Source organism: Halichoerus grypus, chromosome 9 (genome assembly GCF_964656455.1).
Source record: "Halichoerus grypus chromosome 9, mHalGry1.hap1.1, whole genome shotgun sequence".
Taxonomy (NCBI): domain Eukaryota; kingdom Metazoa; phylum Chordata; class Mammalia; order Carnivora; family Phocidae; genus Halichoerus; species Halichoerus grypus.
The window spans coordinates 116,720,614-116,747,789 of record NC_135720.1 but is presented as its reverse complement, the minus strand read 5'-3'; the positions used below and the strand labels follow the sequence as shown (position 1 = coordinate 116,747,789).

Below are 27,176 nucleotides of genomic sequence, written 5' to 3'. Positions count from 1 at the left end.
AAGCGACAAAGCGTGGGCAGGGGAGGTTGTACGTGGTGATACTACTAGACAGACCAGTGAACGGGGAGGCTTAGGGACCCACTGCATGAGGACAGTCAAGTTGGGGTCTGAAGGCCTGGGGGAACAGCAGGGATGGGGAGGGTTAAATTGGCTGGCTGGGGTTGGGTTCCCCAAAACCCAGCCCCTTGAGGCTTCAGCTGTCCCCACTACCAGCCCCAGGCTCCTGGACATTTGGGAAGTCAAACAATTAGCCCGACTGTAGAAAAAATACCTTTTTATTAATTATTAGGAATAATCCATTCATCGAATGCAGGCTGTGTGTTGGGAAAGGTTAGGTACTGCCAGATGGATGAGGGGAATCGTGCAAGAGGGCAGTGAGAAGGGGGACAGTCCCCCCACTTTCCACAAACTATAAACAGCAACATGAACACAGAGAATCACAAATAAGAGGATCCTTCCTCCTGTCTCCTCCTGTCCCACTCTTTCAGAACGAGTCCCACTGTGGTCGCTAGAGGTGCCAGGGCATCTGGAAGTTCTGGGCTGGGAGCGGGGTGCAGTGTGTGGCCTCAAAGTTGTGCAGATACTTCTGAGCCTGAACAAAGAGGGCAGGACAGGTGGGGTGCAGAGCACTGCGGTGAGCAGCAACTACCAAACACCTCCATGGCCCCTGAAACCACCACCCACGCTCTACAAGCTGCCACTTCCGATGCTGTCCCCAAGCCCCACACGTGCCCCCTGGCCGTCCCGGCACCCCCTTCCTGCTTGCCACCCCTTAGCTCACCAGAAACAAGGCCAGCTGCTGCCTTCCATCTGCATCCATGTCCTCCCCTACAGAGAAGAGGCGCTCACACAGGGGCCATACATCCGGGTATTCATCCCCCTCCTGGACTCTTCCCGACACCCTCTCCTGCCCCAGGACCTCCTTACCCACACTCCAGGGAAAGTCAGGCCCGTGTTCTGCCTGGTAGGAGCGGAGGACGGATAGGCACCAGTCCTCCTCCACCTCCCAACGGCTGTAGATCGAGGCTGCTCAGGGAGAGAGAGGAGCACCCGTCAGTGACCTGGCCTTGCCACGCCCCCACCCAAAGGCCTCACGGCATCCCCTTGCACCTTCCTCCAGCTGTGAGGAGGCCTCCAGCCACTGCCTCACCACTCGAAGACCCTCCTCTGCCATCACACGGGGATACCTACAGAGGGAGCACCGGGATGGGAGGTCAGGACCCAATTCCCTTCGCTCCTCACCCCTAAACCCTCCTCCCTCCCTCCCTGCTGTGCCGGTGTCAGCACACACATGTACAACCCCCCCCACCCCCCCCACCCCCCCACCCCCCCTCACCGATACTGCAGGAGCTTCAGCAGGAGGTCATTGCCTCGGTTGGACATGATGTCCTCGGGAACCCTGGGGGTGGGAAGAATGGACACTGGAGGGGCTTAGGTTGGGGAGGAAGGGTGTGGATACCCAGGTTTCTGGCGGGCAGAGGCGGGAGGGGCAACTTCCTAGCTCCGTCTGGGATCCAGGGGGGCAGAGGCTCCCAGGCACTCACGTGGTAGTGATGATCTCATCCTTGGTTCTGCGGATCAGCAGCACAGGGCCCTGGTACCTTCAGAGGACAGCGTTGTGGAGAGGGAGCGCTCAGAGGGAGATGGTGACAATTGGCTACCCACCCCCCACGGCTGCCTTCTCACCCCCTGCTCCACAGGGCCCCATGGGCTAGCGCATCACCCAGAGGTGAGGAAATGTTCGGCACTGCCCGAAGTCTGGCCTTACTGGGAGACCCACCAGAATACCCAGCAGAGCCTGCCCGGGGGGAGGTGGGGGAGGGTGCTACCTGCTGCGTGCTGGCCTGCCCTCACCTGCACAGCTGTTCTGCGTTGTTCAGATTGAGATGCTGCCTCACGGTCCTGGTCACCAGGCCCCCTGGAGTGGGATAAAAGTGAAGCGATGACAAAGACAAGCCCTTGCCCAAAACAAAGGTCCCCACTGTTCACAGAAAGAGAAAACTGAGGCCCCAGACAGGGGAGTCCTCCTGCTTCTCAACAATGGGGTGACCCACTCCCCACCCACAGCAAAAGGATCCATCTCCAGTTAGAATTAAGCTCCCAGTTCCAGCCCACCCCTTCCCTGGAAGGGCAGGCCTGGGAGCTGCACTCACTCCAGCTATCTGGCATGACCTTCAAGGCCAAGGGCACCAGGTCATCAAAGGAGGCATCCAGGATCACGGCACTAATGTCTGGGTAGGACATGGCTGCCCACGTGGCTGGTACCAGGACAGGGAAGAAGGGTGAGGACCGAGGGGCTCCTGCCCACCACCCCACCCTTGTCCCATTGACCCTACAGGCTGGCGCCATCCTCCCTACTAGGTTAGCCCCAGGTGTCCCCTAACCCCTCACGTCACTTGGCCAGGGCACTATCAGGAAAGGATGGAGAGAGAACATCAAAGTGCATCGAAGACTATGTGCAGAGGAAAGATTCACTTCCTGATCCCCCCCTGCCCAGGACCCTGGTCTGCTTCTTTTAATAATGGGCAAAAGAGAGGCACCTGGGTGGCTCAGTCGGTTAGGCGTCCGACTCTTGGTTTTGGCTTGGATCATGATCTCGGGGTGGTGAGATTGAGCCCCGTGTCAGGCTCTGCACTCGGTGGGGAGTCTGCTTGGGATTCTCTCTCTCCCTCTGCCCCTCCCCCCGGCTCTCTCGCTCAAATAAGTACATAAAATCTTTTAAAGAAAATAATGGGCATAAGAGTGGAAGGAAATGGGAATGTATAGAAATAGGATACCATCTTCCAGACCCACGCAGATATCCCACTTCCATCCTCTCCTCCCTTAAGCCTCGACCCCACTGCCAGGCCCCCAGTGCACTTCCCTACCTCTCCTTGGGGTGGGGTAGGGGTGGCACAAATTGGGAGGAGGGGGGCAGGAGGTAGGCTGGTACCAGTGAAGCCGCCGATGGACCAGGCATAGATGATGATGTCCTGGGGCTGGAAGCCCAGGCGGTGGATGGCAAACTGGACCACCACATCCATGGCATTGGCCTCATTCTGAGGAAATGGCACCCCCTGCAGGAGGAAGGGCAAAGGCAGGAGTGAGTCAGCACCAAAGGCCACCTGGGTCACTTGCCCTCTCTGAGCATGGACTCTTCTTGCAGCAGACAGGGAGGGTGCAGAAGAAAAGCGTGGTGGGAGGGGCTGCACTCTCCAAAAACCAGCCTGCCTGCCCCTCCCCACTGCGAGAGGAGGGGACTGACTTCCTGCTCTGGCACCTAGGTGACAGGTGAGTGGGAGCCCCCCTCCAGAAAATATACACCCCTTTCCCTAACTCCAGTGGCTGATCAGGGGGAGACAGACCACAATTCAGGAAAAGAAAGGGATTTCAGAGAGGGTCTCACCGTGCTTCCAGCAAAGCCTGGATGGTTCCAGCCCAGAACTGAATATCCAGCTGCAACAGAGGAGGGGGAGGGGTTAGGACCTCATGGTGCACATCCCCCCCCCAACCGCGGGCCCCCTCCAGCCCTAGGGGAAAGAGCAACAGAACCCTGGAGCTCTAAACACTCCCAAACTCAGAGGCGAATAACGCCGAGCCTTCCCAGAATGGGGAGATGACATCAGAGGTTCTGAGGCAGCGGAAGGGAGAGATTAAGTGATCGTGTGGTGGCGACAGAATGAAGGCCATCCTGTTAGGGACACAGCCCAAGGGGAGGGATGTCCGGTTAGCAAAGCAAATGGGGAGTACACTTTCCCCCAGATGTGAGAGTTTTAAACCTCACTCAGACAAGGTGATCGGGCCAGGGAAGTTCTATCAGTGTGGGAAGGTGGGGCCGTTCCATTCCAAAGGGCAGGGACGAGAGAGCTGAGCGTCAGGCCTACCTTCCAGAGGTGTAGAAATGCAGCCCACCTCATAGAAGCCCGCGTTCCCCTCACAGCAGATCACCTAAGGAGGGAGGCAGGAAGGAGGGCTGGGAAGGAGCCAAGTTGGGACAGAAAATGCCCCATGTGGCAGGACGTGGGAGCTTTGTAGGGAAGAGGAAAGGACCTGTTCTCTTCAAGGGGAATGAAAATTTCTCAACCCACAAGGTGCATGAGAAGAGAAGCAGAGTGGATGCAAATGCTTAGCAAACTGAGCACACAGAGGAAGAGGAACTGCTCAACCACCCAGCACAGGGTCCACTTCTCCTCGGAAGACCAGCAGGGGGCTAGCTCTCAGAAATGGGGTTATGGATCCTTTTTTTCTTTTCTAGTTTTTGGGTCTTTTTTTTTCCCACAACTGTTTCTTTTGTGGGGTATGCCAATCGCTTTCCATCTCTGGGCTCCAGACTTAGAATCAGATGAACTCCGATTACATGGTGCCCCATGCCGAAGCCCAGAGACGGCGGGGCTTGCATGGACTCTCACAGCAGTTGGGTAGAGCCAGGACCAGAAGCCAGCTCCCTAGACTGCTGGCTCAGGGCTCCTTCCAGGGCTGCTTCACGGAGGCGGGCCGCTTGGGAGGCCAGGCTGCCCGGGTTCAAACCCCAGCTCTCTCACTGTGTGATCTGGGAGAATTATCCCGGGTCTTTAGTTTCATCCTCCGTAAAATGGGCTGACATAAAAAATTAGTTCCTATTCTACAGGGTTGTGGTGAGGATGAAATACATGCCTTCTATGTGACAAATGCTGCCTAAGTGGTGACTGTTACAAGATTACTTTCTGGTCCTTGAATGTCAACTCCTACTTCCTCCATTTTGCTATGGCAGGGTTTTCTGACACCAAGAGGTCTTGAGGGTGGGGCTGGGAGACGGCATTATCCTTGGGGCTGCTGGAGACCTTGAGATCCCCAGAGCCTCCACTGGCCCCCCAACTGCCTCTGGGCTCCCTGCCCCCTCTCACCAGCTTCTGTCCCTGGGGCTCTGCTGTCCCCCGCCGGTCTACAAACATGGTGTCAATCTCGTTGCCATCACAGGCCAGCAGCTTCGCCCGGCGCCCGTTACACTGAGTGAGGGAGATGTGAGGGGCGGGAGGTCACATCCCTGGCAGGGGGAGAAGGAGCATCGGGGCGGGGGGGGGTGCGGGGGCGCCTCACCTCTTCCACCAGCCGGGCCTGGCCCTGCAGCAGCACAGGCATGAGGGCCTTCTGGAGCAGGTACACTGAGCCAGGGTACAGCATCCGGCGCCCCAGGGTGTGCGCCACCAAGTAGCTGCGGGGAACACGGGGGTTAACCGACCCTTGACCTCAGGAGGGCCCAGGGACCACCCCAGCCCTAGCACCCAGAGACGCTGGGGCCTGCTTTACTCCTGAACTTCAGTTTTGTTTTCTTGACCTTTACAGGTTTGTTTTCCTTTTGAAGGACTTAATGAAATATTCTATGTACCAAGCTGGTGTTTTTCAAACTTTTTTTTTACTACAACCTTTATAAGGGGCACATTTTATATTGCGGCCCAGTACACACATCTGTACATATACTAGAAATTTTAGGAGATAATATTTTCTGTATATGACAAGTAAAAGCAAAGTTATTATTAACTATGATTCTGTTAATGTGTAAATACAACTTAGGGGCACCTGGGTGGCTCAGTCGGTTAAGCGTCCAACTCTTGGTTTTGGCTCAGGTCATGATCTCAGGGTCGTGACATCATGCCATGCGTGCGGCTCCAGGCTCAGCGCAGAGTCTGGTTAAGATTCTCTCTCCCTTTGCCCCTCCTCCACCCCACCCCACCCCACCCCTGCGTGTACCTGTGCGCGCATGCACGCTCTCTCTCTCTCAAATAAATAAATCTTAAAAAATGCAGCTTCTTAAAAGTCCCCAAGTAAATAATACTTTTTAAAAAATGACAGCTGTAATTCACTCAGTTGATTTTAAGATTCACAAATAGGTCAAGATCCATAGTTTGGTTTTTGTTTTAAGATTTATTTATTTATTTGAGAGAGAGAGAGAGAGAGAGTGTGTGTGTGCATGAGCAGGGGGAGGGACAGAGGGAGAGGGAAGTAGACTCCCCAGTGAGGACAGCGCTAGATGCAGGGCCAATCCCACAACCCTGAGATCATGACCTGAGCTAAAATCAAGAGTTGTTTGCCCAACCGACTGAGCCACTCAGGCACTCCAAAATCCATAGTTTGAAAGACACCAAACTGGACTGCAGACTCCACAGGGGCAGAGACCTGACTGTTCTATTCACTGCAATATGCCCTGTATCTGCCATGTAGCAGGTGGCCACGGCCTGACACAGAGTAGGGGCTTAAATATTTACTGAACCAATGTGCTAATCTCGACAGATAGGTAGGTGCTGTTCCTGAAAACGACAATTAACCATTTCCAGTTAATCCTGAAATAGGATTTGTCCCCAGAAAAACACTGTACCACTCCGTCCAGCATCCCCTCCAAACCGCAAATTTGGCTTGCCCCTTTGACCGATCAGCACACTGTCCACACTGATCACTAAGCCCTCCCCTTTCCTTGGTACCCCGGAACCTGCCTCCCACCCCCCAGCACCAGAGAATTTCCACAGCATCTGCGCCACGGTAAGATACGGATGCTTACTGCTGTTACTTTGGACATCATCAGTGTCCACAGCTATGATTTACTTGGGCTTTGCCATGTGCTCTCAGGCACCCAGGCAAGGCGGAAGCCCTTGTGAATACGTTACCCTACTTAATCTCACCAATCCTATGAGGTGGGTTATTCACAGATGCAGAAATTGTAGCTCGCTTAAGGTAGAATAGCCTAGGCACTGAGGGCCCAGGACAGGGACACAGCTGCTCTGGCTAAGGCCATGTGTCTCCACCACACCCCCAACCTCATTCTTCCCTCCAGCCTCATTAAAAGAGCTTTTTTGGGGCACCTGGCTGGCTCAGTTGGTAGAACATGTGACTCTTGCTCTCGGGGTCATGAGTTCAAGGCCCATGTTGGGTGTAGAGTTACTCAAATAAATAAACTTAAAAAATAACAAAATGAAAGAGCTTTTGTGTCAGATAGAATCGTGTTAATATCCCAATCCTTCATTCACCATCTGTGACTCTGGACCTCTCTGAGCCTCGTTTCTTCACATACAAATCTAGATTAAAAAGTATCACAAACAATATCAAGTCTACAGCATGAGGCCCAATAAAGGACAGCTATCTTACAATGGAGCACCCAGTCCTGGAGTCCTCGCTCCATATCCCCTCCACCCCAGCGGGCCTCTCTCCCTGTTGCTTCCCACCTGGTTATCTGACAAGGCAGCTTCTTGACCCGGTTGAGGAGGGTGTCTGCTGTCCCCCGGTGCAGGGGCTCTGAGCGAAGCAGGGCCACACCTTGGCGGGAAGGGCCCCCTCGAGACTCCTTCCTGAGGATGGAAAGATGCAGGGGAGGATGGAGTTAGGAGCAGCAAGCTGGACATCTGAGGCTCAGAGGACAGGGGGGTCTAGGAATGAGGAGATGGCACTGGAGAGCAGGCCCTGGGGCCCAAGATGGGGCTGGAGGTGGGGGACAGGACAGAGCAGGGAGGGAGTGAAAGAACTGGGACCTCACCGGCTGCTGGGCTCTTCCCAGTGGAAGTCGACTGGCCAGCTCTTAAAGTCAAAGTTGTAGTTGGCGAGCTGCCGCTGTGGTGGGCAGGGGGAGAAAGAGGAGGGGAGGCAAAGGGGGACTAAGAAGGCAGGCCTACCTACCCACCCTCGTCACCCTCATCATCCACAGGGCTGGCCCCCACACATCATGGGGAGACGAGTCAACACCCCTCCGCCCCCCTCAGTTCACAGAGGGTAAGCTCTGTCATGGCCTGAAAAATCAGGCAAGAGAGGATGCCCTATCCGCTCTCAAGACTGGCCTGGCTGCTTCCAGAAGAGAACTTAACAGTCTTTACTTTTCCAAAATGTAAGACTGACCCACTCCCAGAATGGGCGGCTGGAGGTGCTGGCCCTTCTACGGAAGTGGGGGGTCTGTTGGCTGGTCCCCCCCGCCCCCAGGTCCTTTCCCTGATGCTGTCCTGGAGGCTGGGTGAGAGGGAAGGAGGGAAGTCATGCCTACAGTGGTTCCTTTGCATTGGGACCACCTCTTGAATGAAGCCCTCTCTGACTCTTCCGTCCTCACAGCCACCTCCCTTCCCTCACCTTCTGCAGCCAGGGGCTGGTGATGCCACCAGATGCCAGACCATCTCCGCCGCCAGTCGCCCCACTGAGTCTGCCCACACGCTTTTTGGGGGTGGCGGGAGCTGCGTCTTCTATTCTGCTGTCCTCCCTCCCTCAGCCCCGGAGCGCCCAGCACTCTATTTTGAGAGCTGTTTTTTATTTTCCGTCACAGAAATTTTTTGACATTTTCAAAAATAACTTGACTAAGAGGGAACAATAGAAACACTCTACAAAAATGTAAATGGCAAAACAAAACAAAATGAAGAAAAGCAAATTTCAGACAGGCTTTGCTCAGACCTGGACGCAAACCCAGACCCAGCCACTTCCTTTGCTCTGTGACTCTGCTTGTCACTTAACCTCTTTGTATCTGTTTCCTCAGAGGTATAATAATACCACCTCATGTGGTTGTTGTGAGGACTGGGAAGAGTGTATGCAAAATGGCTCAGACAGCGGCGTGCTGGACCATCATTACATAGCTCGGTAAATGGAGGTGTGGAGCAGGATGATGGTGGTCACAGCTGTTTGATCCCAGGAGCCCCTTTGTAACAGGAAAGAGCTTTATAGGGCCCCAAAGCCCCTTCTGAAAGATAATCACACTCCAGCACCAGCGGGGCTGGCACAACTCCAAGGACACTGTGCCCTGGCTTTTCTCCCTCTTGGTGTCACGCTGTGCTTCTGGGCACAAGAGTGGACATACCTGTCCATCTTATCCCATCCCTGAACAAAACTAGCATGGTGTTTGATGCACATGGCCAAAATAAACACCATCTACACAACTGAGCTGCTCTGATAGAAGACCACCTTCGAAGAAACACCGTGGAACATCCCATTAGGAGTGGTAGGAAGGAAGATTCCTTGGGTGGACAGTTCACTTGCACAGTGGGGAAGGGATATAGCAATGGGCAAGCGAAAACCCAGTGTGGTCTGTGGCAAAACCCACCTCCTCCCCCGGGCAGAAGCTGGTGCCCGGTGCTCCGGGGAGGCAGCTGAGGAAGCTGCTGCCAGGGCACCCGTCTGGCACCTCTCACCTTGTTTTCGGCAGACTGGTTCCTGTGCGTTGCCTCCAAGATGGTGATGAACTGCCGGTACTGGGGGTTGGTCCAGCGGCCGATGCCTGGTAGAGAGAGGATAGGAAACAGTGTTAGGAAAAGTGGGACGAGCAAGCTGAGTAAGTTTCAGGAAGAGGGTTGGAGATGGGCAAGGAGAAGGCCCTGGAAAGAGAAGTGGGAGGAAAAGGAACAGATGGCCCAGGGTTTGGGGAAACAGGAGAGTCGAGTTGACCCCCTTCCTCCGTATCTAGCAACTGGCTTCAGTGTTCTCCTCCTACCCAGCTTCTTCAGTTTGTTTCTTGATAGGCTACCAACCCTCCACCCTCCAGAATGTTCACTTTCCCAGTCTTACCACAGCGTCATGCAACCTTCCTAGTCACCCCGGTGAGCACGGAGCTGCTTGCTTTCCCTCTTTTCTCTGTACAATTTAACTCCCTGCCATCTGGCTTCCTGGCTCCTGCTCTTGCCCCATAATCACTTCCTCACTGAATCCGCAGCCCCTTCCTCCATCCCCGCTCTCTTCCAACTGTGCCTCTCAGCACTCTTCCTGTCCCTCGAGACTCCTTCCTCCTCCGCTTCCTGGGTCCATCTTTTCCACCGTCCGACTCCCAGACTGCTCCTCCCAGCCTCCCTTCCACTTCCCTCTCTGAAACAAGAGCCATCCTCAACGCTAAGCTCTTTCCTCTCTTCACCTGGCCCTTTGGCGATCACATCTGCTCTCCCTTCACTGCCAAGGAGTCTCAAGCCCTGACTTCTCTGCTTCCACTGATCTGGCAGGTGTCACGGGCCAGGCACCACTGATATGGGAGGCATTGGAAATGAGACACACAGGTTCCAGCCCCGAGAGCTGGGGCTTTGGTTGGGGGCGGGGTGGGCTGGAGAAAGACGGTAAGCAAGTAAACAAGAACATTTCAGAGAGGGGAAAGTGCTATCAAGAAAATAAAACCAGAATGAACTAGAATGCTATTATCATCAGCGGTAGAGACCCCAGACAATACTGAGGAACGAAGCAAGGTGCAGAATGATTTGTACAGCGTGATGCCATTTGTGACAACAATGTAAAATGAACAAAAGGGCTATATATTGTTTTTAGTTACCATATTTCATAGATTCTAAAATGCCTATTTTTCTTTCACATTTGAAAACTGAAATTGGAATGCATTTTACAAGTCATAACAGCTTAGATTTGATAAAATGAGGCCTATCTTTCATAAAAGCATAAAAATGTGGACCAGGAAAGAAACCCCGCCAAATGGCAATGGTTACTTCTGGCGAAAGAGGAACACAGAACTGGGGAAAATTCCAATGGGAATGCCAACTCTGAATGCAAGGCTTCAGTATTTTATCGACAAAAGGTATTTGAAGCAGTATCACAAACATAGGCCTTTCAGTTCTTTATGATAATGGGGCGCCTGGGTGGCTCAGTCGGTTAAGCCTGCTTCTCCCTCTCCCTCTGCCCCTACCCCCTGCTTGTGCTTGCTTTCTCTCTCTCTCTCTGTGTCAAATAAACAAATAAAATCTTAAAAAATATAATTATTATGATATTTTGTTCTCTGGGCTTTTCTGTATTTAATTTTTGTGCCCAAATTAAAAATAAATAAAATTTAAAAGTAGGACAAAACCGAGGAGTGGGAGCTACTTTTAGATCAGGAGGTCAGGGAAGGCCTCTCTGAGGAGGGAGCCCAGCCCAGTGGAGATCAGAAGGCAGAGCACTGCAGGCAGAAGGTCCTCACCCCTGCCTGGGCCCAAGTGCAGCCATCCAGCTGCTGACCCGTCACTCCCTCTCCAAGCATCCCCTCGCCCAGTTTTTGTCATGTGCACCTGCCAAGGGGCAACGATTTGGATAGTCTCTTCACTTTTAAATTGTCAGATATGACATACATACATACAACACACATTCAGTTTCAAAAAATGCAAAGCAAACATTCATGTGACCATCACCTGAGTCAAGGAAGAGAACACAGTCACATCCCCCCAGGAGTCCTCCCCACCCTGTTCCCTCCCTCTCCCAGGTAATCACTCTCCTGACTTTCAAGATAACCATGCCTGTGTTTTGCTACTTATATATGCATCCCTTTTGAACTTTACATAAGTGGAAATATACTGCATACCTTATCCAACTGTCTGCTTCTTGCATTCAGCATTACAATATGAAGACTCACCTGCATTGCTGAGCGTAGCTTACATTTGTTCACTTGCATTGCTGTGTTGTGTTCTGTTGTAGAACTAGACAATCTAGTGTATTTAACCATCCTACAATTTGTGGCCATGGACTTGTTTCCAGTTTCGGATTATTACAAACATATATATGGACATGTGCGGAATTACTGTAGGGTATATGCATCTTTTCCAGATAACAGCAAAGTTTTCTGCCAATTAGTTTTTCATTCTTACAACCAAGCCCTTTAAGGAAAAGATCATATCTTCATCATTCCCAATTATTCCCCCTCAGGGCCCAGCAGAAAATTATATTTGCAAAAGCTACTTAATAAATATTTACCCAGTGAAGGATAGATCCAAACCAGGCTCCCTCTGGACCTACCTCGGAGACAGGCCACGCCTGCCAAGAGTAGTAGCAACGTCCCAGCATAGTGAGAAAACGGCACCACTTTGGACAAGCTCAAGTAACCTGGGAGGGGAGAGGCATTATGTGAGAAGTTTTCCCCGCTGCCCCTCGGCATCTCTTCCCAGGTCAGCCTCAACCTCCGCCCCATACCCTCTCTTTGGGACAGCCATGCCCTTGGAGGAAGAAGATGCCTGATGGAAGAGGGAAGCCAAGCCATCCTCACAGGTCCCCTTTCCTCTTTAGGGGGGTCGGCTCATCTGCCAACAACCTGCCCATCACCTTTGAAAACACACTGACCTTTCCTGTATAAGTAGAAGGCGGCGAAGGGAGAGGAGTAATAAGAGATGGACCAGAAGACTGAAGCCTGCAGCAGAGAGACAGGGACAAGCAATCAATACACACACATAGGTCTGCCATTTCCAGGCCTAGGCTCTGAGCAAAGTGGATAGGAGGTCATATCAAGTACCTATTCTGTGCATAACACAGTAGGTCCTTAATATTTGTTGAAAGGCAATGTATCAGAGCATAACAGAGGCTGGGGAAATTAGGTACAGGTTCTGTTTTCTTCCTCTTATCTCCGGACATAATTTCATCACGTTTAAAGGCCAGTTTCTTTTTCTGCTCAAGTTAATCAAGCCTTTTCCATCAGCCCTGCTCAGGACAGCACCTGGCCTGGTCCCCAAGAGATGCACAAACGTCACCATAGGAACCCTGCCAGAGAAAACAGCTGTCTTTGCAGCCAAAGAGGTTAGTTGCCAGGGAGGACAGGTCACTGGGGACCACAGGACTCAGCACCTGCAGATGGTCCCAAGAGTAAACACATTTTCGTTAGGGCTCAGGCTGCCCCAGAGAAAGCAAACACACCAAAGGGGAGTACCAAGTATGTGTGCTTGAGAGCATGTGCATGTGTGCCTTGGAGAGGGCTGTAGAGCCCAGAGCATCCCCCACCCCCAGGGGCACTGCCTTCTCCCAGGCTGGGAGGAGAAAGTTCAGGAGGGCAACTGGGTCGGAAAAGATGCAGTAGTCCCAGACGCCAGGGCAGACATACCAGTGCCAGAATGCTGTCAGCATGCTTCTCCAGGGCACGGGGTTGGTAGTACGTATCCTGCCAAAACAGATGGCCGCATCAAGGACCGTGTCCATTGACAAGTCCTTCCCCTTCCCTTTTGAGAGCCCTGATGTGTGTCCTCTGGTTCTAGCCTCCAAAGCAATCCCTCCTGGGACATCCCTGGCTCCCAAAGAAGCCCCTCTTCCCAACCCCCACTCCAAACCTGATTTCCTACCCCAGACCATGAGAACATAGGGGCCTGGACTTGCAAGCAAAAGTGAAAGCCTCACTGGACATTTTGTGCTCTTTTTCCACAGCCCAGTTTCAAACGGGTTGTGGGCATGTGCATATGGGGAGAGGAGTTACGGAAGAAAGGAGAGACACCATGACAACTTTAAGAGGGAAAGAAGATCAGAAATAACAGTAGGGTGATTAAGGAGAATGTGGCTGAGGGCGGGAAGTTCTGGAGGGCAATAAACACAATTTGAGACTACCAATGAAAGGGCAGAGAACATGTACGGGCACAGCCTACCACCACCCCCAGCTTTCACGGATGCGATGGCCCTGGGGTCTCCAACGTAGGGTGGGCGGTTGGGTGGGGGGCAGCGGATACATATGTCGAAGTCATCTTGAAATTCAAGGCCAGGGTAGAAGGAAGAGAAAACAGAACCGGGGAAGGCACCGAGTCAGAAGAAATCGAGAGTCAGACGGCAAAATCATCCAGCTCTCGAATCCGCGCAGGGTCTCTTCCAGGACTTAGAGTCAAATGGGACCAGCACGAACCACGAAAGACAGGGTGGGGGGCCGCAAGAGGAAAAAGCAAGGAGTGGTAGTCAGAATGAGAAAGCGATGGCAAACAGCGATAAAGGAGGCAGCCGGTCCGCAGGCGTGACTTTAACCCAGGAAGCACAAAGAGCACTTTGCAAACAACTGGCTTGACAAGCAGGGTCCCCCGATTTCCAATGATGGGCGCTTCTGGGGAGCAAAGGCCGCAGAGGGATTTGGGCCGTACCATGTTTTTGACCAGGGAGAACTCGACTCACCCAGGAGCTGGAAGAGGGGGTAGTGACTGAAGTTGGAGTCTCAGGGACGCCGGACGGGGCCCTTTCCGAGTCCCTTTCCCGGTAGATTTTGTAGAGCCGGGGGCCTAGGACGCAGCTCAGCAGCTTCGCCATGGCCCCCGCTCCGGCCGCTGCTCTCCCGGCAGCAGGTCCCCCTGCTGGCCCCGCCCTTTCCCGGCCTCTAAGGTATTGCGTGCCCTTGACGTCAGCACGTACCGGCTCCGCCTCGTGCCCTGTGGAGACATTTTCCGCGCTGCTTGAGACAGTTTTCGTGCAGTTGGACCTAGGGGTAGAGCAACGGTCAGAAATTATCGGAGGCGTTTGGAACGCGGAGAATTAGAACATTATCAGGCGTAGTTAAGGCCCCCCCCCTTTTTTTAATCCCTTAATATTGGCAGGCTCTCGAGCGACAGTGGGAACGAGAGGTAAGATTAGGAGCACTTGACAAGAGCAACAAAAAAGAAAAGGTGTCTAGGAATACATCTAACCAAAGAAATGCAAGATTTTATGAAGAAAATTACAAAAGTTTTTGAAAGAGGTAAACGAAGGCTTGAATAATTGGAGAGCTACATCGCAGTCATGGATAGGAGGACTCAGTATTGTTAAGGAGTGTGAAATACTGGTCAAAAAAACAAACAAAACAAAAACGGGGGGGGGATAAATTATCGCTTCGTAAGCGTGGACGAATCTCAAAACCTTAAAACCGTAACGTTGAGTGGAAAAAAGAAACCCACAGGTTACATACAACCTGACACCATTGTATAACGTCCAAAAAGAAAATTTAATGATCGAGAGTGAAAGATAAAAGAGCAAATTTAGAATAGTGTAACAGAGCATAGAGGATCTTTGAAATGGTAATACTGTTTTTTAATAGATATTCAGGTTTGTTTTATTTTTCTTTGTACCTTACACCTACATAATATATACATTCTTTAGCTTTTTATTGCAGTAAACACCTATACAGAAAAGTGAACCATTTGAATATATCCATGTAATCAGCATCGAGATCAAAATTACATTATACCACATCTACAAGATCTTCCTCAAATCACTACCTGCCCCACCAAGAGTAACCACTATCTTAATTTCTAAATTCATAGGTTAGTTTTGCCTGATTTTGTACCTCACGTAGATGGAATCATATGAAATCATGCCTTTTGTTTCCTGCTTCTTTTACTCGTTATGTTACATTTGATGTAGTCTTTGGTATGCATGGAATATTTCATCAGAAACAATTTTAAGGGGGCACCTGGGTGGCTCAGTTGGTTAAGCGTCTGCCTTCAGCTCAGGTCATGATCCCAGGGTCCTAGGATGAGCCCCATGTTGGGCTCTCTGCTCAGTGGGGAACCTGCTTCTCCCTCTCCCTCTGCCCCTACCCACCCCCCACCCGCTTGTACTCTCTCTCAAATAAATAAAATCTTAAAAAAAAGAAAAACAATTTTAGAATAAAAAAACACCAATTCAAAGAGATACAGACACCCCTATGTTTATAGCAGCATTATTTACAATAGCCAAGATATGGAAGCAGCCCATGTGTCCACTGATTGATGAATGGAGAAAGAAGATAAGAGATATGTGTATGTGTGTGTGTGTGTGTACACGCACATATATATGGAATATTATGCAGCCATAAAAAGGAATGAAATCTTGCCATTTGCAATGATACGGATGGAGCTAGAGAGTATAATGCTAAGCAAAATAAGTCAGCCAGAGAAAGACAAATACGTATGATTTCACTCATATGTGGAATTTTTTAAAAAAGATTTTCTTTCTTTATTTAACACAGAGCGTGCATGAGAGAGCACATGCAGGGGGAGCGGCAGAGGGAGAAGGAGAAGCAGGCGCCCCCATATGTGGAATTTAAGAAACAAAACAAGCAAAGGGAAAAAAGAGAGAGAAATCAAGAACCAGACTCTTGAGGCACCTGGGTGGCTCAGTCGGTTAAGCCTCTACCTTCGGCTCATGTCATGATCTCAGGGTCCTGGGATCGAGCCCCACGTCGGGCTCCCTGCTCAGCGGGAAGCCCGTTTCTCCCTCTTGCTCTGCCTCTCCCCTCCTCTTGTTCTCTATCTCAAATAAATAAATAAAATCTTAAAAAAAAAAAAAGAAACAGACTCTTAATTATAGAGAACAGACTGATGGTTGGGGGGTAGGGCATGGGTGAAATAGGTGATGGGGATTAAGGAGGGCACTTGTCCTCATGAGCACCAGGTGATGTATAGAAGTGTTGAAGCACTATATTGTACACTTGAAACTAATAAAACACTGTATTTTAACTGGAATTAAAATAAAAAATTAAGGGGCTCCTGGGTGGCTCAGTCCCTTAAGTGTCTGCCTTTCGACTCAGGTCATGATCCTGGTCATGATCCCCGAGGGTCCTGGGATTGGGCCCTGCATCCAGCTCCCTGCTCAGTGGGGAGTCTGCTGCTCCCTCTCCCTCTGCCTGCCCCCCCGCCCCCCGTGCTCTCTCGCGCTCATGCACTCTCTCTCCAATAAATAAAATCTTTTAAAAAATAAATAAAAAATTAAAAACATACCAACCATAAAAAAAATTTTTTTTAAATAACCTTTAAAAATAAATAACACATTAAAAACTATTAGAGCTATATGAAGATCTGCTTTGAGAATCCTGCCTGGGGTAAAGGGATTTGGTGAATTCTCTAGGCCCCTGTTATCTTTTTCCTTCAGGAGTAACTTAATACACTCATCAGGGGCTCAGAAGAGGTCTGTGGTGTGCCAGGCAGCCATAGGGAAAGTCATTCTAAATTATTCATGGAGTATTGACTAGGTATGCAGTCTTATGCTGGGTTCTGTGGAGACCGACATGAAGACTCAGCTTCTTCGCTCATGGTTGGTATCTCTCTTAGGGTGGAGAAGAGAGAACAGAATGTACTTCCAGAATGAATGAAGGTGGACAGCTGTGCCCCCTTCTGTGCAGGCTTTTTAGCATGAAGTCTTTGATCTGTGTCCTTCAGCTGATGTAGAGTCAGAACTGTGAGGAGATCATCTTCAGAACACCCTGGACGGGGTCTTTTCCCCCTCGGGACTGAAAGGTGGTGGTCACTTTTTCCCCAGTAGACATGAAGCTAGGCTTTATCTCCCCAGCATTCCCATCCCCTCAGAGGCCCATGTCACTACAGACCAGGGAGCGTGGGACTATATCTGGGTTTTGTTTCCTCCGTGAGGCACCAGGTCCTGGGCAAGAGAACTTGGCAGGCTCTCTCCATGGCCGTCTTATTCCTCCTCCTTCTGTTTCTACGTGGACCCCACCGGGCTGCTGCAGGTAAGGAACAGGAGGTGGGGGATTCTTTGGCTATTTGAAAGGTTGTAAGGAACTACTGTTGTTTCTCCTTAGAGGCCTGGGGAAGGTATATGACTCAGGAAGATAGTTTACTCCAACTGACTTCCCCCTGCCTCTAATTCAGGGGAAGACCCATAGACAATGAGGGTCCAGGTCATGTACAGTTTCTTTCTTTTTTTAATGTTTAATTTTTTTGAAGATTTTATTTATTTATTTATTTATTTATTTATTTATTTATTTATTTATTTATCAGAGAGCGAGCAAGAGAGCGAGAGCACACAAGCAGGGGGAGTGGGAGAGGGAGAAGCAGGCTTCCCGCTGAGCAGGGAGCCCGACGTGGGGCCCGATCCCAGGACCCTGAGATCATGACCTGAGCCGAAGGCAGACGCTTAACCAACTGAGCCACCCAGGAGTCCCTAATGTTTAATTTTTTAATTTTGGGGGCTTTGGTTTTGTTTTGTTTTGTAGAGTCTTTTTTTGCGGGGGGGTTATGTACAGTTTCCCTTAGAAAATAAGGATAGACGAGAAAATACGTCCAGAAAAGGAGAAGGGAGAGGAAGAGAAAGGGCCTTTGCCAACTATTCTAGCCTTTTTTCTCTTGCCTTCAGATTCCCTCACCCACTGGAGGAGAGGGGAGGAGAGGCCCTACCCTCTCCTCCCCTCCTCACTTTTTTGTAGCTGTCACTTGAGAAACGTACTCATAGGCAGACCCATGCGGGGAGACCCCAGAAGGGCAGAAGCTGGGGGTTGGAGGTCAAGTGGGAGCTGTCGATCTGATGCAGGTCTCTAGTCTCATACATCCTTCTCCCCACAGACAACATCCAGACCATCTATGTAGCCTTGGGGGAGGCGACGGAGCTGCCGTGCCCCTCACCACCCGCCCTGAGTGGAGACGAGCTCCTGTCCTGGTTCCGCAGCCCTGCAGCAGGCTCCTCCACTGCCCTGGTGGCCCAAGTGCAAGTAGCCAGGCCAGCCCCAGACCCCGGGAAGCCCACAAGGGTATCCAGGCTGAAACTGCTGGGGAACTACTCGTTGTGGCTGGAAGGGTCCAAGGAGGGAGACGCCGGTCGATACTGGTGTGCCGTGCTGGGTCAGCAACACAAGTACCAGAACTGGAGGGTATATGATGTCTCCGTGCTCAGAGGTGAGTGAAGGCACATAGATCAGGGGCCACTGGGGGGCCAGGAAGTCCAGCAGAGAACTAAGAGGTCCCTCTCTCCCCACAGGATCCCAGCTATCCGCGAGGGCTGCAGATGGACCCCCCTGCTCTGTCCTCTTATGCTCTGTGGCCCCTGCCAGACGCCTAGACTCTGTGACCTGGCTAGAGGGAAAGGGTCCTGTGAGGGGTCATGTACAGTCATTTTGGGGCAATGGGGCTGCCCTGCTCTTGGTGTGTCCTGGGGAGGGGCTCTCTGAGTCCGGGGAACATAGACCAAGAATCATCCGCTGCCTCATGCCTCACAACAAAGAGGTCAGCTTTAGCTTGGCAGGTAAACTGAGGGAGGATATGGGAGAGGATATTGCTTCTGGCACAGTTTGCACCTGCTGGTTAGGGGAGGAAGATGGGACTTTGCAATTGGCCAGATTCCGGTGGGGGATGATTTCTGGTGGAGCAGACCATCACCTGTAGGAAGAGGGCTTTTTTTCTTATTGACTAACTCCCTAACAGAGAAAGGGGTTGTTTAAGCCAGCTCTCTGGTGGGATAGACCACTGGCCTATTGACCACTGGAAGGCTTCTGGTGGAATACACCATTACTTAGAAATGGGGTAATCTATGACTTTTGTGGAATATCTCATAGCAGAGAGGAAGAAAAGAAGAATTTTTGATGGGGGAATTGTCTTTTGAAGAAAAGATATATGCGCTGATGTTCTAATGGCCTACTGAGAGTGGAACTAGAAGGGGAAAATATATATAATTGTTTTATAATTAGAAGTCCGTTATACACAGAAAGAATGCTATTGGATGTAGAATAACTCATTTACCAAGGCAGGAGGGAGGAGCAAATGTCCATTACTTTGGTAAGCAAAGGCCAATTAATGGGCAGTGACTGGGTCTTATTTCCCTCTACATCCTCAGCACCTAATATGGTGCCTGGCATTTGGTGGGCACTCGGGGAATGCTTATGGAGTGAATGAGTGAAAGAAAGAATGAATTGGAAGACACTACTTGTTCCTGAAAGTTTGGATTACTATTAAGGATATGAGGAAAGACTGCAGTTACGGCTGACGGTCTGCTCTGGAGTTAGCTGTCCATCTGTGGGTGGGGGGTGTCGCTATTCGATACCAACAGGGGCTGACGGGGTCAGCATGAGAGGCTTGAAAATGGGCAAAGTGGGTTGGTGGAAATTGGGGGCAAAGCTTATGAAGTCTTTTGGTGGGAAGAGCCCACTAGACTACAGGGGGAAGCCTCTCTTTGGGGCACAGGAACAAACCCCTCACCACCTCCCTCCTTACCCCTGTTGTCTTGCCCTTACTGTAGCCTCCATGGATGTCTCCCCTGCCCTCTGTGCCCCTTCCATGGGCTGGGATGTGTCCTGGATCCTGATGCTGTTGCTCACAGTGGGTCAGGGGTTCACCATCCTGGCCCTCAGCATCATGCTCTGCAGACAGAGGGTCCAGGGGGCTCAGTGCAGAGGTGAGTCCCTCCCTCCCAGAGGGAAAGAAGAGAACATGTGGGTGTGAGGCAGAGGGTTGGGCTCACGTCTTGCCTCTATACCCTATCTTCTCTAGGGGAGGAGGGTAGTAAGGAATATAGCTCTGAGTTATCTGGTGATTTCTCTGCTGCACCCCATGTGGCTCCTTCTTCCCAGATGCCTCGATTCCTCAGTTCAAACCTGAAATCCAGGTCTATGAGAACATCCATTTGGCCTGTCTCAGGTGAGGAACACTAGGGGGTGCAGGCTTAAATCCCAGAGGAGACTGGGGTTGGGGTGGGTATGGGGGTCCCCGTTCCTGAGGAGGTGGAGAATGGAAGTATCCTTAATCTGTCTTTCTGCTTCACAAAACCCACAGCCCACCTGCCCCCAAGATCAGATGATCTCCATGACATCTGCTGGAAGTGTGACCTGCTGTCTCTCTGGCCATCTGGCACCTGAAGGCTTCGCCTGAAAACCTTGGCAAGGGGGGAAGGGATGAGAGTGCTACTTTACAGTCCAGTTGGTCTCCAGCAGTCAAGCTCTGTGTGTGTGTGTGTGTGTGTGTGTGTGTGTGTGTGTGTGTGTGTGTTGGGGGGGCGCTGAAGGAAAGCAGAGCATTATTCTGTGATGTCACCTGTGAGAAGGTGTGGTGTCCTGTTTCATAGCAACCAGTGAAGGGGTGGCCCTGAGCCCCCAGTACCATGGGATTGAGGGGAGCCCAGGGTGGCTGGCGGGGGTGAGGAGGGGTGGGCATGGGCAGAGACGAGATAGAAGAATCCAGAGATTTGAGCAATTGTGGAGAGTCAGCCTTGGGGAAACCACAGGACAAATGGAGGGGACTAAAGAAGAGGGAAGGGAAAGGACTCACATTAGAGGAAAGAGATGGGCAGAGAGGGAAAACAACAGAAGCAACCAAGTGGGAGGACTGAATGACAGAGAATAGGAAGAAGACTCAGCTTGCCTCTAAATTAAACCAGGCCACGCCCCACCCCTGTCCCTCATCCCTGCTCAGTCTCATTCGCACAGAGGAGTGGAGGGAGAACACGCACCTTTAATCAGACCTCAGACTTCCTCACGTGGACGGGGAGAGCACTGAGTCAGGATGGGGTGGCTGTGCTCAGCCCCTGCCCCGAGCCACCCTCCTTATCCTAGCACTTCATGCGGCATCCGGCATCCGGAGTTGTGAGAGGCTTATCAACATCCTGACATCCTGGGAGCCCCAGGAGTCACATGCTATCTCCCTAGGTAGAGGGAGTGTCCACAGGGGCGGGTGGGTGGATTCCCGGTGGGGTGTGTGCTGGGCTGTCTGTGAACCATGGAGAAGCCTGGGCTGGTCAAGCGGGGGAGGCTACTGATGCTCTTAACTGGTCCATTCCCCGGTCTCAGGCAGAAAGGAGCTGGACTCCCCACTACACCCTCACAAGCAGCTCCACCAGACACCCTTTTGTGTGTCTGCTCAAGCTTGGAGAGTGACTTCTCAGAAGTGTCACCAAAAGCCTTCATGCTACAGTGGCTTAAGCTAAGCTATCAGCAAGAAGGAGGACTCGAATGACACAGACAGAGAATGAGGTGAAAGTTACAGTTCGGGTTCCAGCAGCCAGCCCAACCTACCAAGCAGCTCTAGTTTGCTTTTAGAGAGAGAGAGAGAGAGAGACAGGAGGAGAGAGAGAGAGAGAGTACACACACACACACACACACACACACACACACACAGCAGTGTCCTAGACTCCCAGATAGCACTTTTATTCAATTTACTGTTCACAGTTCCCCCAAGAACCTCCTTCCTGAGTTCCTGACCTGCCAAATTAATCTTTCCTAGAAAGACTGGCCTCCTCACCATACCTGGTGCCCCTTCAATCCCCTTGCCTGGGACCCCCAGCTCCATCAAACCACCTGCCTTGCCCCAAACCGGGAGCTGAGATAGGACATCAGCGGTGGGCATCTAGAAAAGACAGAAGAGGGGCGCCTGGGTGGCTCAGTTGGTTAAGCAACTGCCTTCGGCTCAGGTCATGATCCTGGAGTCCCGGGATCGAGTCCCGCATCGGACTCCCCGCTCAGCGGGGAGTCTGCTTCTCCCTCTGATCCTCCCCCTCTCATGCTCTCTGTCTCCCATTCTCTCTCTCAGATAAATAAATAAAAAATCTTTAAAAAAAAAATAGGAAAGACAAAAGACCTAGAACAGGTGTTCTTTATGAGGCGGGGCTCTGGGCAGGTGCCTATAGGGGCTAGAGCAGTGCCCGAAGGAACCAGGGGTCTGGGAAGGTGTGAGGCCGGGAATCCGAGGTCTCTACAGAATCAGGTTCTTGGGCATATCTCAGATGCGGGTGTCTGGAAGGCGGTGATGATGGGGGCAGAGCCCTGGGTGGAAGGCTGCAGACCAGCTTGAAGCCAGCGGAGGAGGGGGCCTCCCCAGGTGAAGCTGGCCCCGAGGAGGAGCAGGGCGGTGAGGAGGGGGCTGGGGAGCGGCCGCAGCGTGGTAGCTGTGTTGCACAGGTCCTGCTCACAGCAGTGGTGCCGCAGAGCGTAGGAGCGCGACCAGTAGGTGGCACGGCCCTGCAGAGGGCACTGGGCCCGTGGGAGGCAGCCTTTCCGCTCGATGATCTCATTCTGCTCTGTGGGACAAAGAGAGAATGCTGAGGCCGGGGCAGGAAGGAGGCAAGGGCTATGGGGCAGCAGGAAAAGCAGGATGGATGGATGGAGATTGGCCTGGAGAAGGGCCACTGGGCCCGAGTCCTACCTGAGGTGCCAGTGCTGATGCCACAAGCTTCGTCGTCCTGACACTCGGTGGGAACAGGGTAGCAGGGTTTGGCGAAGCCGCAGGTGTAACAGCGGAGCCGACCCCGGGCAGGGGGCGGGGGCGTGGTGAGACCTGCGGGGGGGCGGGGAGGGGTCAGCAGAGGTCGGGAGAGGCAGAGAGGCCCCTGAGAGGCTGGAGCCCAGATCCCGGACAGGGATTCATGCAGAGGTGGGGAGAGGGAGGTGGGGAAAGGGAAGGAGAAGGGCAGACAGAAGTAGAAAAGAGACACAGGGAATGGAGGGGAGACACCTCAGGAAAAGAAAAAGACACAGATGCAAGAGGGATCCAGAGGTTCTGAGAAAGGCATAGACATGACAGAAGCCAAGAGAGAGAGGAAGGCAGAGAGTGACACCCAAAGCCAGACCGGGAAGGCGGGGTGGCAGTGAAGAATTTAAGCAGATGGTGCCCCAGACAGAGAGCAAATAAGAATTGACACTGACCGCGGGGTCCCTGCAAAGAAGCAAGAGGTGAGATAAGGAACAGGGGAGACAGAGGACAGAGGCATGTCAAGATGCTGCAAGGAAGAGAGAGTTATTCTCAAATGCCTTGGAAAAGAAACTTCTGGTTCCCCCTTCTCCTGGCCTGAGGCCATTCCCGGGAGCTCTTCTTTCTAAAGCCCATGCAAGTCTCTGCTCAGCATCTTCCCGGTTTCTCCCCCCCGGCCCCCCCTTACCCAGTGCCCCACAGATGAACAGGATGCACAGGAAGATGCTGGAGGTGCCCATGGCTGGACCCAGGGCTCAGGAGTCTGGGAGAATGTGATCTGCACCCCAAGATCCTGAGAGCTGGAGCATCTGAGCGAGACAGGGAGGGACCAGTAAACAAACACACCTAGGGAGTGAATCTGGGAGGTGGAACCAGGACCAGATTCACCAGCCTGACGCAGTAAGGGCCCTGGGCCCGCAGCTCCTGTGCCCCACACCTCTCACATCCTCCCCGCCCCCTACTTGAGTCTGGCTTGAGCCTTCAGGGTCTTCTCTGTTCTGTGTGTGTTGCTCTCAGCTGCGTCTGCCGCTTCAGAGTTCTGTCTGTCACCTTCCCCCTCACTCCTCCCCACCTCCCCTTGTCTCAAGCTGTTCTCGGCTCTGTCAGCTCAGCTCCCTGGCTTTGTTTGCTCCATCTTTCCCCTCTCCGTGCATTTGAGTCTCTCAAGGTCACCCTCCTAGAAGGCCTGGCCCGGAATTGTTCCAACGTGGTGTTTGAATGTGGAATCAACAATACCCTCTCCCACCCGCCCCTCCACACAAAGCTCAGCTGCGTAAGTGGGACCCCACCCAGCTTCACATCCCTTTGATCCCCCCAAGCCTCAACATTTGTACCCCATAATTATCTCTCCCAGCATTACTACTGCGGAGGAAGGAATTAATCATGGGTGGGGCCGGAGGGACAGATGTGTTTCCATTAGGGGGGCAGTTCAGAAAGACTAGGAAGGAATGCTGGGAAAAGATTTAGGAGTTGGTGGTAGATTCTCGAAAACTGAGGTTTAAGACATTGAGGAGGAGAGTCTGATCTGAGGAATCAGAGCAGGGATGTATCGGGAGTAAGATAGAGGAGGGAGGAGGGCAGAGGAGACAGATATCCTTTTTTTTTTTTTTTTTTAAATCTCAGGACCTCTTTATACTCTTAAAAATTACTGAAGACCCAAAAGAGCTTTTCTTTGTGTGAGTTAATATTGGTATTTACTATAGTATTTACTATATTCAAAATGAAAACAGAGCATTTTAAATAGGTTTATTCAAAAATAAAAATAATAAACCTATCACCTGTTAACAAAATACAGTTTTGTGAAAAGTAACTTCTTTCCCAACAACACAGAAAAGGAGTGTCGCTCTACACTTTGGGGAATTAGATAAAAGGCCGAATAGAAGATGGCCGGGTTATCACACCTGCTTCTGCACTCAGACTGTTGGGATGTGTGGTTTTGGTTGAAGTGTGCTGAGAAAAGCCAACCTCATGTAGGTATGTAGTTGAAAAAGGAAGACCATTGAGGACCCTCTGAAAGGGTCTATAGGGCCAGGAGTTCTGGGCCCACAGCTTGAGAACCGCTGCTGAGGATGGAGGAATCCAGGGACTCTGGAGCATGCCAGGAGCTCTTTCTCCCACTGGGGGGGGGGGGGCCCTCCCTGTCCCCACTGGGGCCCCAGTGCCTGCTGGTGGAGATTCTTTCCTCCCTTTTTATTGCCCTATAAAGCCCAAGGCAAGGGGGATATAAGGCTGGCGGATCAGGGCCCGGGATGGGGGGCGGGAGAGAGGTGATACTGACACAGGCAGACACAATGAACTCCTTACTTGTTGGGGTCCTGCTCGGCACCCTGCTGGGGTCTGCCTTGGGTAAGGAGGCAGCCAAGGCCTGTCCCCCTCTGCCGACTGGCTCCTGGTCAGCCCAGGTCAAGTGCCTCTTCTCTCCTGCCAGGAAACCACATGCGATGCTTCTGCTTCGAGTGCAAAGGAGGCCCCAGCAGCTCCTGCAAAGAAACGGTGGCCACCTGCGGGGAGGGGGAGCGCTGCGGCTTCTTGGAGCGCAAACCCCAGCCGGGCCGAGGGCAGAACAAGCTGTCTGGAAACCGTGAGTTCTCAGTTTCTCCCTCTTCCCCCAGCCCTCCCCTGCCTCCAGGCTCAGTCTGGCTCTGGGCAGATGATGCCATGGCAGAGTAGAGCGGTCCGTAGCCCCTTCTGACTCTGGCACTGAGCCCCCCAGCAGCCCACTGTCCATGGACTCCCACCTCCTCCTCTTCACTCTCCAGAGTCTCAGAGGCCCATTCACTCATAAGTGGTTGAAAAAGTTCTGTCCCTTGAAGGTAGGGACCAAAATATTAAACCAAACTTGTAGACATTAGCTAAGGACCAGGGTGTGTGTTTGTGTGTGTGTGATTTTGAAATAATTTTTGATTGACAGAAAAGGTGCAAAAATAGTAGAATTCCTGTATATCCTTCACCTCCCTTCCTCTAATGTTAACATCTAATATAACCATAGTACAGGGGCGCCTGGGTGGCTCAGTCGGTTAAGCATCTGCCTTCGGCTCAGGTCATGATCCCGGGGTCCTGGGATCGAGCCCCACATCAGACTCCCTGCTCAGCGGGGAGCCTGCTTCTCCCTCTCCCACTCCCCCTGCTTGTGTTCCCGCTCTCACTGTCTCGCTCTCTCTGTCAAATAAACAAATAAAATCTTTTTTTTTTCCCACCCTGCCCCCACGCCCGCCCCCGCCCCCTGACATCTTGCAAGTGAGAGTTTTTGAGGGCAAAATTGGGCTAGGGGTCTTCTGAGACGGTGGACACTGTTGATTGGAGGCCCACGCAAGGTCATGCCCACACAGGCTCTCTGGTGCCACTTCGTCTGGTCCCCCAGAGGTCTTTTCCATCTCAAGAGACTTGGAATCTAAAAAATATCTTTATTCTTTATGTTAGACATTTCATTAGGCACATCCAATGATTATGTCTTTAGGAAAGTGCTGATTAACTACTTGTCCCGCAGGTTCCATTCCTATCCCTGGAGCCTAAGCTTGTGTGTTCCTCAGTCGGTCCGGCTGTGCCTGCGGGTGACACGACTTGTAGTGTTCATTTTCCACCTGAACTGACAAGAGGGACGTTGGCTTCAGTCCAGGACCCGAACGAGGACCCCGCATTGCATTTAGCGCTCGCGTCTTCTTAGTCTCCAGTCAGCGACAGTTCTGCGTCTTTGTCTTCCACGATCTTGACACTTTTCAAGAGTCCCTATAACTTATTTTAGAGACACCCCTCGATTTACATTTATCTACTATTTTCTCATAATTAGACTGTAGTCATGGATTTTTGGCCAGAACAGTACAGCGAAGGGAGGTCGGTCCTTTTCAGTGCCATTGAATCAGAGGGCTCACAATGTCAATGTTAATTTTGGTCACTTGGTTTCGTGGAGGTGTTTTTTGGAGGGGGCAGAGAATCCCTTTGGGCTCCTTGAAGTCACCTCCGCTCTGCCCTAGAAGGCAAGTCCTCAAGCCAAGAGTCCAACACCCCAGTCTTGTTCTCTCTCTCAGCCTCAGTGACCTTGATTCATCACTATCCAGCCTGCGTGGCGGCCCATCATTGCAATCAAGTGGAAACAGAGTTGGTGGGAGACGTGACTTACACAACCCGCAGGGACTGCTGCGTCGGAGACCTGTGTAACAGCGCTGTGGCAAGCACCGTGGCCCCGCCACGCATCTTGGCTGTAGCAGCCACCGCCCTGGCCTGGCTCTTGCCAGCACTGTGGAGAGGCTAGTAGGCTCGGGGGGAAGGAAGGGGAGCAAGGGAGCAAGGGAACAAAGGAGATCTGAGGTGAGAAGACAAACACCCCTCTGTGAGCCATTAAAATCTCTCCACCACTCTAGAGCTGACTGGAAAATGCCATCTATCCTTCGTTGATGGGAGAATTGCACGAGTATTATGGGGGCATCCGTGTTCTAGTTACCAAGCGTCAGCGGACTTAGTTACTCCTTAACCAATGAAACCCCAAAGGACAATGGAGAATGTGCCCTAAGTGACTCCTGGATCCTATTGCTAGGGAGAATCCTCCTTAGCCGTGAAGCCACTGAGGGGAGTGGGCTCTGGGCTGAGTGGGGGGTCACAGGAATCAAAGGACCCGGTTGGGTTTGTTCCCCTTTCTCCCATTTGCAGCTTGGTTCC

At 51.9% G+C, this 27,176-nt stretch overlaps 3 protein-coding genes across 6 annotated transcripts; 1 reads left to right on the top strand and 2 right to left on the bottom strand.

The window, feature by feature from the left end:
* Window positions 1-257: 257 nt before the first annotated feature.
* ABHD16A (abhydrolase domain containing 16A, phospholipase) lies at window positions 258-13,990 on the bottom strand. 3 transcript variants are annotated; one of them, XM_036108284.2, is made up of 20 exons: window positions 13,786-13,990; window positions 12,743-12,799; window positions 11,992-12,058; window positions 11,671-11,757; window positions 9,108-9,193; window positions 7,481-7,554; window positions 7,173-7,295; window positions 5,056-5,170; window positions 4,863-4,964; window positions 3,864-3,927; window positions 3,386-3,435; window positions 2,933-3,056; window positions 2,154-2,258; window positions 1,855-1,918; window positions 1,545-1,601; window positions 1,337-1,399; window positions 1,111-1,187; window positions 928-1,026; window positions 782-828; window positions 258-592 (listed from the first exon to the last, which is right to left on the bottom strand). In XM_036108284.2, exons 1-20 carry the CDS (start codon window positions 13,915-13,917, stop codon window positions 509-511), a joined length of 1,677 nt encoding a protein of 558 aa, XP_035964177.2. In that variant the 5' UTR covers window positions 13,918-13,990; the 3' UTR covers window positions 258-508. The 3 variants fall into 3 exon arrangements, with proteins under 3 accessions (XP_035964177.2, XP_035964179.2, XP_035964178.2); XM_036108286.2 differs by lacking the exon at window positions 2,154-2,258; XM_036108285.2 differs by lacking the exon at window positions 12,743-12,799.
* Window positions 13,991-16,561: 2,571 nt separating this feature from the next.
* Window positions 16,562-26,870, top strand: LY6G6F (lymphocyte antigen 6 family member G6F). Of its 2 annotated transcripts, none has more exons than XM_036108280.2 (6): window positions 16,562-17,086; window positions 17,919-18,248; window positions 18,331-18,594; window positions 19,585-19,740; window positions 24,952-25,104; window positions 26,549-26,870. In XM_036108280.2, exons 1-6 carry the CDS (start codon window positions 17,029-17,031, stop codon window positions 26,770-26,772), a joined length of 1,185 nt encoding a protein of 394 aa, XP_035964173.2. In that variant the 5' UTR covers window positions 16,562-17,028; the 3' UTR covers window positions 26,773-26,870. The 2 variants fall into 2 exon arrangements, with proteins under 2 accessions (XP_035964173.2, XP_035964172.2); XM_036108279.2 differs by lacking the exons at window positions 24,952-25,104; window positions 26,549-26,870 and adding exons at window positions 19,916-19,982; window positions 20,118-21,911 and having other exon boundaries at window positions 16,575-17,086.
* LOC118545787 (lymphocyte antigen 6G6e-like) lies at window positions 21,912-23,358 on the bottom strand. The gene is made up of 3 exons (XM_036108281.2): window positions 23,212-23,358; window positions 22,479-22,610; window positions 21,912-22,353 (listed from the first exon to the last, which is right to left on the bottom strand). Exons 1-3 carry the CDS (start codon window positions 23,261-23,263, stop codon window positions 22,037-22,039), a joined length of 501 nt encoding a protein of 166 aa, XP_035964174.1. The 5' UTR covers window positions 23,264-23,358; the 3' UTR covers window positions 21,912-22,036.
* Window positions 26,871-27,176: the final 306 nt, after the last annotated feature.